The 15451-nt window shown below is 41.4% G+C and overlaps 1 protein-coding gene across 1 annotated transcript in view; it reads right to left on the reverse strand.

The window, feature by feature from the left end:
* The window catches only part of dip2bb (DIP2 acetate--CoA ligase B (putative)b), a 41418-nt gene that overhangs the window by 3588 nt on the left and 22379 nt on the right, over positions 1–15451 (reverse strand). The window contains exons 6-33 of the mRNA XM_088005560.1: positions 15096–15242; positions 14382–14501; positions 13261–13458; positions 12975–13066; positions 12140–12250; positions 11933–12056; positions 10990–11099; positions 10738–10840; positions 10587–10651; positions 9782–9875; positions 9577–9696; positions 9118–9232; positions 8416–8555; positions 7464–7600; positions 7269–7349; positions 7039–7166; positions 6450–6564; positions 6174–6375; positions 5284–5396; positions 4037–4117; positions 3811–3934; positions 3588–3709; positions 3072–3183; positions 2510–2619; positions 1682–1812; positions 1415–1583; positions 1163–1333; positions 802–863 (exon numbers count right to left, since the gene is read on the reverse strand). Coding sequence (XP_087861686.1) covers positions 802–863; positions 1163–1333; positions 1415–1583; positions 1682–1812; positions 2510–2619; positions 3072–3183; positions 3588–3709; positions 3811–3934; positions 4037–4117; positions 5284–5396; positions 6174–6375; positions 6450–6564; positions 7039–7166; positions 7269–7349; positions 7464–7600; positions 8416–8555; positions 9118–9232; positions 9577–9696; positions 9782–9875; positions 10587–10651; positions 10738–10840; positions 10990–11099; positions 11933–12056; positions 12140–12250; positions 12975–13066; positions 13261–13458; positions 14382–14501; positions 15096–15242 — 3397 coding nt within the window. The remainder of the gene's footprint in view (positions 1–801; positions 864–1162; positions 1334–1414; positions 1584–1681; positions 1813–2509; positions 2620–3071; positions 3184–3587; positions 3710–3810; positions 3935–4036; positions 4118–5283; positions 5397–6173; positions 6376–6449; positions 6565–7038; positions 7167–7268; positions 7350–7463; positions 7601–8415; positions 8556–9117; positions 9233–9576; positions 9697–9781; positions 9876–10586; positions 10652–10737; positions 10841–10989; positions 11100–11932; positions 12057–12139; positions 12251–12974; positions 13067–13260; positions 13459–14381; positions 14502–15095; positions 15243–15451) is intronic.

Below are 15451 nucleotides of genomic sequence, written 5' to 3' on the forward strand. Positions count from 1 at the left end.
AGCTGTAAAGTTCAGTAAAGTGAAGTGGAAAACCGTTCCGTATCCAGACGGCTCAGATTTTGAAATCCCTGCATCCTTTGAACTGACGAGGCGAGGAACCATCTGGCGCATTATCAGAACAAAATCCCAGAGTCTAAAAATCGTGATGGTGTTGGACAAGTTCAGACAGATGGTATGAATAACTCGCCTGTCTGCAGAGGCTCTGTTAATGCTGGATGACACAGCTTTTACACCGACATATGCTGTCATCCATATCGCGTCTTTATCACGGAAGAATATTAAATACTTCAAAGAGACAACGTAAAAATCACAATTTGCATCCTGTTTAAGGCGTAGTAAACGACTTAAAGAAAGAAATGTGGCATGTTTTTAAAACAGAGAACGCATTAAAAGATGAATGAGAATGTCAAGTACCTGAGCTTTTATAATAATCAGGAATAGACAAAAAAAAATCTAAAACGTTTAAAGGACGTTTAAAGGATGTTGAGAACAGATAATACAGAGCCTATTAGATAAAGAGGTTTTGAGCTGCTACGGTTAACGGCATCAAATTTAAAGACATCATTAAGAGGAAAAGCAGTCAGAAATTTGATCTTTATTATTTTTTGTGTATTTTATTCAAAACTCAGGGTAAATGCATTATGCTCATAACAGAAATAGAATCACAGTTTAAAACGTTTTGCGAAAAAAACAAAACAAACTTATTTTATATTGCCAAAGCTCAGTTTTGAAGCTTAAAAGCGTTGAGTGGTTTATTTAATCATGCCGTTTTAGTTAAAAACGAGCCTCTTGTGCTCCTACCTGTCATGACGTAAAGACTTCATGTCCACATACACCGTGCAGGGATCAGGGCCTGTGGTTCCCTGTGGCACGCACAAAACGTCAGACAGGTTCACACTTTTAATGTTGAAAATCCATATTGAATTATTTCACCGCAAATATAAAATGTGCAAAAAAAAAAAAAAAAATCTACATAAAGAAACTGGCAGGCAACTGGCTTGAGCTAAAGGGACATTGCAAACCCGTCCTGGGTTAGCATATTTTAAACAGTGAAAATACAAATATTACGAACCCTGGTTTCTTTTTCTGTTTTACAATTGTTCAGACCAGAGGAAGTACGTGAATCAAACTAAGACAGAACAAGTGCTGATGTTTGGTTTACCTGCAGGCAGATAGCAAGGTTAACTCTGGAGCCAAAAGCTGTGCTGACCGCCCTGGACGACAGCCCCACGTCCTTAAACAGCTTGGAGAAGGACTGCGAGAGGGCAAGACGAGGACGCTCCTCCGCTATCACGACGCAGCTCCGCACGCACGACAGGTTCACCCCGCGGGCCTTGAGCACAACCAGATGCGACAATCATATCCAAGTTTGTTCGCCACAAACCCTGATTGTGTGTTGTGCGCAGGCCCTCACCTTCAGTAAGTCGGTCTGCGTGCCCAGCCCTTTAGTGCACAGCTCCATGACGGAGTAGGAGCAGAAAGTGTCCCTGATGCGGTACTGACTGAGCGTGCTCAGCCACAGAGACACGCTGCTCTCCAGCTCAAAAGGAGGGATCAGGATGGACTGGTGGCCAGAGTAAACACTGAAGGTTAAAGTAAAAAAAAAAAAATGATGATGAAGATCTGAGGAAAACCAGCGCAGACACAAGCATAACGTAAAGGAGGCGATGGCTCACTGCACCTTGCAAGGCACCACAAGACGAAGCCCAGACCGCAGTAAGGATCCAGACAGATGGCAATTTGGCGAGAAGAGTAAAGCTCACACTGCAGCTTTATGGAGCGACAAAGGGCACTGACTGCTGCGTGAGAGATCTGTGATGAATGCACAGAAAAGGTTTTTAACTATTGTTATTTTCTGGTTTCTTTTCAAATATGGAGAGCAATCACCATTTGATTGTCTAATTAAGTAGAGAGAAAAAGATCTCACGCTGGTTTCATTGTCAGAATGAAATTTTATTAGCCTGCTGTAACGACATAAGATGATGACAAGTTTGTTTTGTTGCAAAAGTTGCTTCACTTAATCATAACCTTGAGATGACAAAGCATTCAGTAATGTGTGTCATTGTGTCATTTTCTCAGGAGAATAAAACTGCTAACCTGGTTTTGTTGCTTTATTTTATCACTCAGAAGTGAGGTCTCAGTTTTCTTTTTGTGATAATGTGTTTATTGCATCTTTATCTCAAGATAGCAAGAAATTCAAATGATTTTATACAGTTTTAGGGTCTGATTATCTGGTAACATTTCATTATTTTGTCACAATAACATAAACAGCTGTCTAGATGAGAAAATTCACATTAGATCTCAATCCTGTCTCGTGATAATTTTATTTTATGATTATGTCGAGATAGAGTCATTTTGAGCCTATTCAGTGTGATTACAGTCCATATTGTATGAATAATTACATTTTACAGTTGTTATATATATATATTATGGTAACAGTTTGATAATCTGACTGTTATATTTTAGAAATGAATTTTACTAGAGACATGCAAAAAGCAGGATCTCCCACCTTGACGCCAGTGAGCATGCCTGTCGTGGAGACACTGAAGTCCAGATAAGCGATCATCTCTGCTGTGGGAGGTTTGTAGATCTGTGGAGGGCGTCGGCGAGGGAGGTCGTCTGCAAACAAGAACAGAGCAAAGCTTTTAAAAGGAAGAAAATGCATGTAGGACAGTAAGAAATAAGTACAGAATAATGTTTTGTTAAATAACATTTTATGGGTATGTATCTCTCATAACTCATCTTTGGAGAATCCTGTTGTACAGAGAGATGAAAAATTAAACGTTAGAAACCACACGATGTGAGCGACTGTCTGCTGTCGCAACGTTCCCGTTCAGGAGGAGTGAATGCTTTAAGTCAACGAAATCTGCTGGGTTTCAGTGCATAGAAAATTTCTATAACCAATTTTAATAATGAACTGAACTTTACTGGACTGTTTGTTAACTCGGATCTATTTGAATATATGTGTGATTGGACGGAAATGAACTTTTTCTTTCACAAGTGCCTGGAGATGACGTGTTATGAATGGTCCCTAAACGTTTAAATTGAACTGAATCGGTGGGTTTTATCACCTGTATCAATGACGGTCGGCCAGGTTTTGATGTTGACGGACGCTGCAGCCTCTTTGGAGCGCAGGATCCTCATGAGGTTCTGCGTGGTGAGGATGCACGCGGCTTTGCTGACCTGGCAAGAAAACACAGGTGTGATTCATAAGGAAAGCAGAAGCTGCTGCAGAATTTAAATGAGGAACGAACACCCATCACGCAACATGATCGCTCTTTCTGATGCTGAATTGTTCAGCTGATGTTGCTGCCGATATAGATTTGTTTTGTAAACAAGATGTGCCTTCATCAGGTCACGCAACTGTTAAACACGTAGAACATCGACGATATGAACGCGAGTTAAAATTTGTCGACAGTCCAGGCGTCATTAATGCCCTCTGGAGAGTATGAGTGCTTTTCTTTTCGCAAAGCATTGTAAATATCCAAATAAATTAAATATCTCCAAGTTTCTGATTATTTCTCAGCATAAAAGCTACCATGATTATTTAAAAGTAACGTGACGAAAACATTTTTAAACAGACGTACGTCAATGATCATCCGAACAGTCGGCAGAGTGGCTGCCAGGTTCTGCGGGTGCGGAGGCCTGACGTTGACCGGAACGCAGCCGGCGTACAGACAGCCGTAGAAGGCCGCGATCAAATCGATCCCTGTGGGAAAACATGGAGGACAACCGCACAGTTATAAAAAAAATGTAAATCATTTAAGTCTCATCGTAAGGAATCTTTAGACAGAGTCAGAGGCAACTTGCCAGGAGGATAGAGAAGCACCACATTCTCCCCGGTGTTGATGCTGCTTTTCTCAGAAAGGGCAGCTGCTATCTTCTCTGCTCTCTTGTGAAGCTGGACGCAGGTCGCTGTCCCAACTGTCACACCCTAAAGGACAACAACAACAAAAAAAAGAGGAGATAAAGACACGTGACGTAGAGTAATGCAGAAATCAGTGTTGGGAAAAGCCGGACAGGAGTAACTTTGTACCTTTGCATTAAGGAGAACGTAGAGAACATGGTCCGGGTCAGTCTGGGCCCTCCACTGAAGAGCTTCAGTCAAATACTGATGCTGCAATTTGGTGAGAAAACTAATGAACAGCAACAGATCTACAGAAGCGCAAACAATTACACAGGGCAAATCCTGATGGGAGTAAAATAAAGTGGCGCGAAGAGGCTGCACAGCTCAGCGACAAATAATCCAACACAAACATCCAACATAATGTATAACTCTCACTTTGAGTCAGAGGTGGGTAGAGAACCCAAACATTTCACTCGAGTAAGAACAGAACCACTTCAATATATTTTACTCATCTTAGAGTAAAACGTATCCTCCAAGAAATTACTCAAGCAAGAGTAAAAAAAAGTATTTGGTAAACAGATCAAAACATCAGTAGATCACATCATCAAACAGATCAAAATATAAGGTTGTGTGGAAAAAGTTGGTATTTCAAGGAACTAAATGAAAACTAATTCATATAAATAATATAATCACAAAAATCAAAGTCAGATGAAAGAAAATATTTCCAATTCAATTTCTTTCAATATAAAATTTATGAAGCTTGAACAAAAACCGAAAGTGTGTGTCTGGATCTGCTTAACTTTTATTTAAAAACGTTTGTCCTTCATTCAGTGAAGAACAGCAGGTAGAGTATTCAGAGATTTTACTCGTGTAAGAGTAGTAATACTTCATAATAAGTAAAAATAAGTCCAGCAGAGTAAAAATACTCCTAAAAGTAAAATTTTTCCCCCCCAAAAGTTACTCAAGTAAATGCAACTAGTTACTACCCAACTCTGCTCTGAGTCAACACAGCTCTTATAACCACTTGGGTGTGAGAGGTAGTGAACATCAGAGGATGCATATCTTATAAAAATCAAACAAGCATGCACCACAGCACAGGTTAACACGTGAATAAACACGGGTGTGGGGAATCATGCCAGAGAGGACTGCAGTTCTTACCATCACAGTGGGCCACATACAGAGCTACATCCAAAAAAGAAAAAAAAAAAAAAAAAACGGAGCAGAGGGAAAGAAGAATCCAGATTTTTTCTGTAAAACAAGCCTTTGGATCTACTGTGGCAGTCGATAGTATCCAATCATCACTTTTATAACTCTAACACCAAATATTGAGTATCAAATGTATCATCATTCCTGCAGCTTATGTAGCGGCAGGTGCTGTTAGTAATTCAATAGATTAGGATCTAGCGTTTGGTTGGACACATGGGTTAAAGTCCTACCTTTCGGACCAGATCCTGGTCTTCGATCATGCCCAGATCCCTCCCTACAGCCTGGGCGATCCGCTTCCCCGCCACCAGGTTCCCCACCATGACGGACGCAGGACCGACTCCGACTACGAAAGAGGAAGACATCGGTAAGCATCGAAAACCCAACGCACGCTGACATGAAGAGATTCTCTTTTTAGTCACAGTTACTTATGATTAATGAACTAAATGCAGTTCTTGTTTTAATGTAGCAGGAGAGCAACACAAATATACAAATGTCAACATAGAGGAAAAGAAAATCTTATCAACTTTGCTGCAAATCAAGTACTAAACAATAACATCTTAATGATTCGGGAAAAACAGAGGCCAAAATAATCCCTGAGATTAAAAACTGTTTTTATTTCTTTCACAATTGGATTATTTAGCTTCTCAGCAGAGGGTGAAGTAATTATGTTAACTATCATTAACCAGCACCTTACAATCAAGTACCCTGGATGTTTTTTATTGACACCTGAGTACAATATACATCTTAATTTACTTTTCATACCACCACAGTTACTGTAACAGGATTTACATCGAACAAACAAAATAAAAGGAAAAAAAAAAAAAAAAAAATTATTTCAACACAAATTTATGCACGTTAGCACTTTATGATTTCAATATGTTAGGAACTAGATGTTTATTGACCATAATGTGCATTTATACCTTCTTTTAATTGTAATTTCTAACATGTTTTTACTGTTGTATTTAAGCTGATCCTAATCTTTGTGTACATTTTTTTTTTTTTTTTTTTGGCGACTATCTATTGCCAAATTTAGTCAACAAAAAGTAGCACAACAGATTGACGTACAGTACGTAGAGAGACAACAATAACAATGAGTGAGTAATTCTTTTGTCAGACTCACCCGGCTGCTTCTGGCGGGGCTTCGGCAGGTTGGTGACGCACGTATGGGGGCACATCAGGATGTTGCAGGGGTGCAAGTTCCCATCCAAGAAGAACTGCTTGGTGTCGGAGATGTGGATGCCGCCGAGGGGTGTTTTGGGCAAGGTGTTGGCCGGGACCAGAGCCAGACAGTAAAGGCCAACCTGGTGGATGCTGTCGATGGCCTGGAGGGGGAAGCCAGGAAACCAGGTCAAACGTTGGTCACTTGGAAACATTAATTAAGACGCTTCTCGTTTACCTGAAGCACTCTGCTCATCCACTGGAAGCTGTCCTCCTCGCTGGCGTCTGGCCTTTGCTCCGCGACAATTACGACCCTCTCATCGTAGAACACGGTGACTGAAAACACAGCGATCCTGACGTACAAACAGGAACGGGAGAAAATAGTGGAGACTTTTCAGATAATTCAGAAACAGTTTAACATAGAAGGACTACAGAAAAAGTATCCATGTCCCTTTAGTAACTCACATAAATAAACCGACAAAGTAGTTCAGAAGACGATATATTGTTGACTGCACAATTGTACTGGATTTTATTCAGGGGAATGAAGACAAACAGGTCAAACTTATCAGATTTATTCTCAATATTTTTTTTATCACACATTATTTTTCTCCACTTCACAGTTATGCAACACTTTACATTCATCCCCAGTAAAAATAAATAAAGTCTGTGGTTATGAAGTGAAGAGACTTGGAACAAGTTTGCAACAAACTGAACTGTCCAACTGCATTTTTTTTTACATGCTATGTTTGCTTTCAACCACTAGATGTCAGTAGCGATAAAGAGAGAAATCAACAGTCTCACACGTTGGAGGAACATGCATCGTCTACCTTCCACGGTACACCGTCTTGACCGGCTCCACGGCCAGAGCGGTGGCCACCAGGTCGTCGGCGTTGTGCCTCCGGCTGCTCACCATCAGTAAGCCTTCTATCTTCCCCACCACAAAGATCAAACTGCCCTGTGAAGGCGGGAGGAGGGGCAAAAAGCTGAGTCAGTATAATGCATGTTGAGGGAGCCACGGTTTCACACGACTGGAGATGATATAATGAGTCGTACTTACTGGGCCAACAAACCCCAGGAGTCCTGACCGCACAAATGGAATCTCTCCAATAGGAACTCCATTAGCGTTAACCGGTATCACCTGAGCAAATTGCAGAGAGAAAGCCACATTAAACAGCTTCCTGTCAGCACACACACACACACACACACACACACACACAGCAGGCTGTTGGATCATCTCCCCCCTCACACATACCTCAAAGGTGTTTTTGGTGAGTCCAGGAAGGCCGTAGTACATTGTGCCTCCAGCACGGGAGTTGATTATTATCTCTCCTATCTCGTCGGTTTTACACAACTGAGGAGGCCCGTCTGGCCTAACTATACACATCAGAGCTGAAGGTACAAAAGAGGAAACCATGAAATAACTGGAATCCCTTAAACAATGACACTGAGCGTGCTGGCTGTAATCCTGATGCCTTTCTGTCAGGGACATCGGCTAAAAATGTCAGCTACATCTATGTCTTCTGCAGTTAAGTACGGGATTTGTTTGACCGTACTAACATGACGTGTCCAATGACTTGTTACAAATCGATAGAGTTACAAAAAGCAGCAGAACCAACTGCATGTGAGTAGAAACTGTTGAGGTAGTTCCTAAAAACCTGGAATAAATGAGGACCTGCTTCCTTCAGCTGCTGCATCTTGTTACCATCCAGAAAAATAAAAAAAAATTCTACAAAAATATGAACATGTACCATCTCTGTAGTGTCATGAACCAACTCACTCTACTGTCGTGTCTCAAAAATAGCTCATATAAAGTTTTAAAAAGCAGAAATGATTCAGTTCAGTTTGTATTGAGAGTTTAAAACATTTGTGAAACACTACAGTCTACGACACCGTTCTTTAAATGATCTATTGTAACCAGCTGGTTAATGCCCGTTTTGTTCTGTTTGGATTCAGGAGGTGGGGAAAAGTGATTTGTCGCAACCAAACATAAAAACTTATGACTGATGTCTCATTGTGCGTTCTTCTGACTATTATTTTCATGCAGTGGCTTTCCAGACGGCACCAGCACCAGACAGCACGATGGTACTTTTACGTGTTTATGTTCCAGTAAATTTCGATGTGGCTTTGTTGCAGCTTCCTCTAACCTCTGTATCTGCATGACATTTATTTTTCTTGCTTTTCACATGACTAATGCAGGTCCTCACCCCCAGGCATGACGTGTCCCACATCTTGTACGGTCAAGGCGGAGTTCTTGTCCTCGGTGTTGACCCGGATGACCCCGTAACTCAGGCCGCCCATGGAGAGGATGGCCCGCGCGGGGAGGGGCGCGCCTGGGACTCCCGGCCTAAAGAAAGCAAAAACTCAATTAAATATTTGCAATTACACCCATCTCATCTCTTTGGTTACCACTTTTACCATCAGCCAATGTGCAAGTGTGCATTTTCATCCATGCAGCAGTTCCAGAAAAACCGACTGAGGTTGTGGTGTCTTTCATAGATTAATTATGTTGCTTTGTGGCTCTGGTGGTAAACAAATGCATTCTCCACACTCTTGACCGTTACTGCAGCAGCTACCATTATAATTCATAATCTGAAATATCTTTTTTTTTTTTTTTTTTTTAAGATATTCCTCCTAAAAGGTAACGTCTGCTCTCATTAACTGGATGATAACTCTAGTTAGATTTTTAAAAAGCAGACATATAAGCAGAACTGCAACAGTCTGCAGAAAATGGAGAAAACTAGAAGCATTCGATGTCCTCGGTTGTAGTGTCTTTTAATAGGCCCCAGGCTTAGTGAGCTTGGTTAAAATTAAGCTAAGGCAATGTATCTATCTTGTTCAGGTTCTTTTTGTTTCCCATCCTAAAGTCCACAAAAAACATGTTAAAAACAAAGGAACAGTGAGGTTACCTGCGGATAGCTACTGTCATGGCCTCAGGGGAGGCGGCACAGGGGCAGATAACTTCAGGCTTCAGTCCATGTGACTGAAACAGATTCAGGAAGGCATCACAGGAAGAGACAGACCCTGGAAAAGAACAGATTCAAAATGTTACATCAAATCCATTTGGGTCTGCAACAGGCATGTTGAACGATTTTGATTTCAAAATGCCACATTTTGCCAAAATAATAAAAAAAAAAAAAAAAAAAAAAAAAAAAAATATATATATATATATATATATATATATATATATATATATATATATATATATATATAGTAGGTTTTTGTTCAATTTTAAAGCACAAACGCAAATGGAAACAAATATTTTTTAAGCAGACCTGGAAAAAAAACCTTAAAATAAACTCCAGACTCCTTCAGACATGCTTAGAACCAGGAGTTCAACCAAAGCGGGTTTTTCCAGATTTACTCACAGGGGTTAGCACCATCAGCAACAATGAGCATTCGCAGTGAAGCCAGGCTGACATCTCTCTGGTCCCGATGAGCCATCATGGCCCAGTGCAGATCACGGCACTTCACCAAAGCCACGCGAGCTGCAGAGCAGGAAGAGAAACGCACCAAGTCACACGGGATTTTAAACAACAACGAGGCTCGAAGCGAAAGACTGACGTTGTTTACCTTTATTCATGTGGACCCTCTGCACCCAGGAGAGAGGACAAGCTTTCATTACGGCATAGGGAACGCTGATGGTGTGCATCCTGTTCATTACAGCCTGGGACAAAAAAACCCAAAAAACATGGGAAAACAGAGTAAAGTTTAGCTGGAGGCAAACTACAAGGCGGCATTCTTACATGTTGATGTTTTAACTGTTATAATTGTCATCTGTACAAATGTTATAATCAGATTTATTGTTAAATTAATTATTTTCCTTTTATGTTTTATTGTCTTTTCCAGATGTTTCTTGATGTGAAGGAAAGGAAGCTGAACTTTCACTGATCACAATCTAATTTTAAGACTAGGCTTTTTTTTTTTTTTAAGTTGTCGGTGTTCTCACTCACAGTGAGAACACCGTGCCACTCTTATTCTTAAGAGTGGCTTTAGTTTTGCAGAAACATCTAGAGTTATTCTGCTATAGGCTAATGCTGCTGGATGGTACACTGACCACGTCCCCTCTCTCAACTACTTGTCATCGATTCTCCAATTCTGCATTATTTGCAGTTAATCCTGCTGTTTTTTTTTCCAATAAGGAGCCACTGATGGAGATAACAATGCCATTAACTTTGTCTACTCTCTTTGTTTTGTTGAGGGTTTTTTTTTTCTTCCTGAAGAAATATCTATTGTTTAATGCTTCTGTGTTTCTTTCTTCAATAAAGCCAGGAACAGTGGCAGTGACTCCTCTGTTAGGGGCTCCGGATGTTTTTAGAAGAGTTGCGTCACTTAAACCTGCACATTGCATGAATTTATCCAGAGGGAAAACACTCACAGTGAGAACACCGTGCCATAAGCCCATGTCCTTTTTGAAGTCCAGGACATTCACTAAAGTTTCCCCTTAAAACAGAAACACAAAGAAGATCATAAACATTTTGTCGTCCGACGTGTCGTGCGTACGACGCCGTCGCCAGCCATCCACTCACCCTCGCAGTAGTTGCAGGCCTGGGTCAGCGCTTGACAGTGGGTCAGCATGGCCACTTTAGAGACGGCCACCCCAACCACCGTGCCCTCTTTACTGGCCTTGTACTTCACACAGAGGGAGCAAAATGCGGTCAGAAAGGTGCAAACATGTCCTCAAACATGCTGAAATGAATTATCAATAGGATTAGACGGGTCGTTCAGGCTAAAATTGGAATCGGGGGTGAGGGGGGAGTCGGCGAGCCCAGCTCTGTTACCTCGATGTATGCAGGATCGGTGTTCGCTGTGGGGATGTGCGGCTGCCAGTCTTTGGACGGCTTGGTCAGGTATTTAGAGTCTGTTATCACCCACTTCATTCGAGGCCAACCTGGCAAAGAGCATCATCAGGAAACTGTAAGTTAAACGTTTAGATTAAAATCATTTGGAGATTTCACTAGAAAGGCACCGTCCATTTTATTTCCAAGCAGTTTAAAGTAGGAACCACCAAGACTAAGCTACTTACTGCTTTATAAGTAGTAAGTAGGAGAGTTGACTAGTACATAATAAAAACATGCTTCAGGCTTGATTATTGAGAGATTGACTGTTCTGTTCAAGAAATCCTTCAAAATGCAACGTTTAAAATCTTGTATTAGAGTTTTTATTAGGAGAGCAACAGCGATGATGTGACCCCCGAAGCCTCTCTCGCTCTTTAATTGATTTAGCTGAGACAGAAGCACGCCAGTCAAATCGGATAAAACTGAAGAGTTAGTTGTTGCTTCAGGGGAGATCGTTATTTATTCGCTGACAAGACACTTCGAAAAAAAGTAACACCAACAAAACCCCTCATTTCAATCTGCACGGCCCGTACGACGCAGCCCACCACCATAAAGAAGAGCTTTGAGTTCCTCTGGACTAAAACACGGAACATTTAACTTTTTTATTAACCACACAGAACCAAGATAGAGCATTACTGAACTGCCTGGACTTATTCTAAGTATATCCCTAACATTGCTCTGCCCCTGGTAGTTCACTCTTCTCTCTTACTTGGTTCAAATGAGAATCTGCTTTAATCAAACAAACATTTAGTTTAATAGGAAGATGCTGAAAATACTTTACTGGTCATTTTATTGTTAAAACTCGTTGTTTGAAGGCATATCTTCTAGTAAGCGCATCTTATTCTTCTCTTTACATATCTCGGCACACTCCAGGCACCTTCCATACCTTTGAATTGCAGTATTTCACCAGTGGGGGTCTTCGGCAGGCCTTTCAGGCAGATCTCGCTCGTCAGAGCCAGACCGACTCCACAGCTGCCGAGCAGGAAGCCCACCTGACTGATACCTGCATCCTAAAAACGCAGTATGCAGTTAATCACAAAATATAGCAAAATATACGTCTAAATGAGCCCATTTGCTGTGAAGGGTTCCATACCTTGCGAGACAGCGGTACCTCAATGGGTACAGGTATGACTTCAGCCAGGAGGCAGCCGTAGAAGGCCACCCAGAACATTCCTGGGTCGCTGTTTGGATACACCAGCGCCACCTACCGAGACAGTAACTTTCCCTTTAGGACTGCTTTCTGTCTCGACTTCTATTGATTGTGCAAAAAACTCTGCGGGGTCCCTGTAAAAACTCTGAAGACCCTTGAGAAACTATTCTCATCCTTAATTCTGTTTTACAGAGAAACAAAAAGCAGGGAGCAACTTGAAGCAATATCTGTGTCTAATGACTTTGTTCTGTCAACAGATCCTACAGTACCACCGGCAATCTCTGTATTTTTTTCTCAGATTTACTTTATACCATTGGACTCTAATTCAGGGACATTTGTAGGCGATTGCTATCACTGGATTTTACTTTGGCATCAGAGCAAATGGGACTAAATACAAATAAAAAATAAAGGTATTACATTTTAATAAAAGTTTGTATTTTTTCCCTTCAATATTACAATCATACACTTCTTTTTGTTAGTCTGTCACATAAATTCCCAATAAATCGCAAGAAAAACTGTGTTTTTATGATGACACACTAAAAAGTGCAAGAGGTTTGAACAGTGTCACAATAAATCACACCTTCTAACAAGTGGAAATATGATAAGCACATTTTCCTGTTGACTTGTAACTAGATTTTAAGGATGTGGCTTGTTGGTAAAATGGTACTGAATCTTCACAGCTAATGTCGGAGGTTTGCAGATATTTTAAAAAAAAATGCCCGCAGCAAATTTTCTGTCCTAATAATCCTCTTCTGTATCTGCGTGTCTGCAGCCTCACTTTGTCTCCGGGTTTGAGGATTTGCTCGTTCTTGGTGCCCAGCTTGTTCAGGAGTGTGTACGCCAGCTTCACGCTGCGACTCCACAGCTTCCCTAGCACACAGAAGGTGGGGAGGAGGCGACACGTTATCACGGCCAAAAGCAACCTCATGTCACGGATAAAACACATTTTTTACATTTTCAGTATAAGGCTTCCAGGCAGATTAAAAAAAACAAACAAAGAAAAAAACACAGACTTGACCAAAAACCTTAAGTCCTTGGTCATACAGTTGAATCTTGTGTCTCACCATAAGTCAGGGTGTAGAGAGGCTTGCCCGTGATGTCCAGAGCAGTGAGAGCGGGGCTCTTTCCCTGAGTGGCCCCCCAGCGGGCCAACGCCGCCTGCAGGGCTGGTGGCCAGTTGCTGACCACTCCCAGAGGCTCCCCTTTCACCGGGATGATCTGACGGCCCTCCGGCCGGGGAGTGTTGGGGTCCGGCTGGGGCACTGTGATGAGCAGAGACCACAGACGGTTTTTGGGTAGGTTACAGATGGATGACTCTCTTTACTAGGACAACAAAAAGTCAAGCCAAACGCATTCATTACAGCTCACAGGTGCTGTCCCTACTGTCCACCCATAATCTTCTTTATTCATGCAGAGACGGGACACGTGTGATGTCATCAGACGTGCACCGCTCTGAAGCTACATCTACTAAGTAAAGGAAAACAAAATCAGAACTTCATGTGCAGACCAGAAATAAGTAGAGTTAATAATGTTATGTAATGTAATTAATTTTAAGAGCAAACAGCAAAAAAGATTGTTAGTTTATTTATTTAGAGAATATCACATTTACTTATTGCTCCTATGGCATAACAAACCAAACGGAAAAAGGTAAATAATAATTTCTAAATGTCTGCCTCGGAGGCGGTGCTTGGAATATTTAATGATCTTAAAAAAAGATAAGCTCCACTGCACTGATCTAGAATTTGCCGGCTACAGATTACATTTGTAAAAGTTTCCATAAAGACTTAAACACTTCCTACTCACTTATGGAGTTCCTCAGGGTTCAGTGTTTGGATCAAAGGGATAAATTATGCTTACTTTCTTTTTTTCTGTAAAGGTTGATTATTCCAATTAGACTATTTCTGAAATACGTCAAAGTGTTGCATTTTAAGAACTTCATTAAAAAAAAAAAAAATCACTTTTTGTTGCTAAAAACACAAACATTGAAACACCTCCAACAATACAAAAAAAGTGTGCATAAATGACGGGAATGACATTACATAACACTAAATTATAGCATTATCTGATTACTACATTTACTATCCACTAATGTGAACCCAGATGGTATTGTGTTCACGTTTATGGATAAATTAGTTGTAACTCGACTTCGGGGTCAGGGGTCAATGAGTTTTCTGAGCCAGCATACCTTGGACGATCTCCTCGGAGTCGTCAGTGAAGAACTCACTGAGCGGGGGTCTCTTAGGTCTCTTCAGAGTGTTTAGCAGCTGCTGGATCTTTGTGGAAACTCTGCTGCTCACAGGAACTCCTACGGAGATGGTAAAGGTGGAAACACGCGAGAATGAAGCAGTGACATTTCACAGCTCTAGCGAACATTACGATACGTCAGGATGTGTTCAAATGCATTAAAATCTTATCATCTGCTGTTCTTCATTCCATTTCATAAGTTTTAGAACGGGTTTGGGCTTTTAATCAGCATTAACTTCGACGTTGGGGCAATGAAAAGCAGCAGCAGCTCTAGGTGGGTGTCATCGATACTGGGAAAACACAGAGAGATCTGGGAGAAAGGTTTTCAGTCTCAGGGCCACACATGAGGATTGTTTCTTGTATTCCCTTCTATGATCATCCAGTACAAACGACAGGGAGAGTGAGGGTTCACCAGGAAACAGGAGATAAGAGGCTGTGGTTATGAAAAGTGTCCTTACTCTGCATATTACCTCTCCCTGTTAGCCAGTCAAATAAGGATCAAAAAGACAAAAAAAAACAACAAAAAGCATTACGTCTGATGCAATAGATACAAAAGATGAAAATCAACACCTTTCTCATGAAAGAGAAATAAGCAAATGTTAATAAAAAAAGACGCCTAGGCTTAGGTCTGGCCACTGTGTGGCGAAGCCGTTACCATCGGCGGTCTCCATCATGCTGGAGCGGCTGTGGCCGCGGCTCATCCCTCGGACGACGGCGTTGGAGGGCAGGTCCACCCGCGGGCCTCTGGATGGGGGCGCCACAGCCGTCACATCTGGAGGAGGGGCGGAGTTCTCAGAAGGAGCTGAAAAGATGTTTGATAAACCTGTAATGTAGCTGAAAAGCATCTTCTTAGTTTGTTAAGCGGAATCGGATTTTTAAAGAGAAATTCACTGTTTATCACAAAGTAAAGGAGTTTCACATTAGCCTTCTCAGGGTCCTTAGCAAACTTTGACTGCGGGAGCAACTTGTAGGACAAATGCAACACTTTTGTGTCCATGAATATTTCATCAA

Source organism: Poecilia mexicana, unplaced genomic scaffold, assembly GCF_051168715.1.
Source record: "Poecilia mexicana isolate PSO_F unplaced genomic scaffold, ASM5116871v1 scaffold_5, whole genome shotgun sequence".
NCBI classification, from domain to species: domain Eukaryota; kingdom Metazoa; phylum Chordata; class Actinopteri; order Cyprinodontiformes; family Poeciliidae; genus Poecilia; species Poecilia mexicana.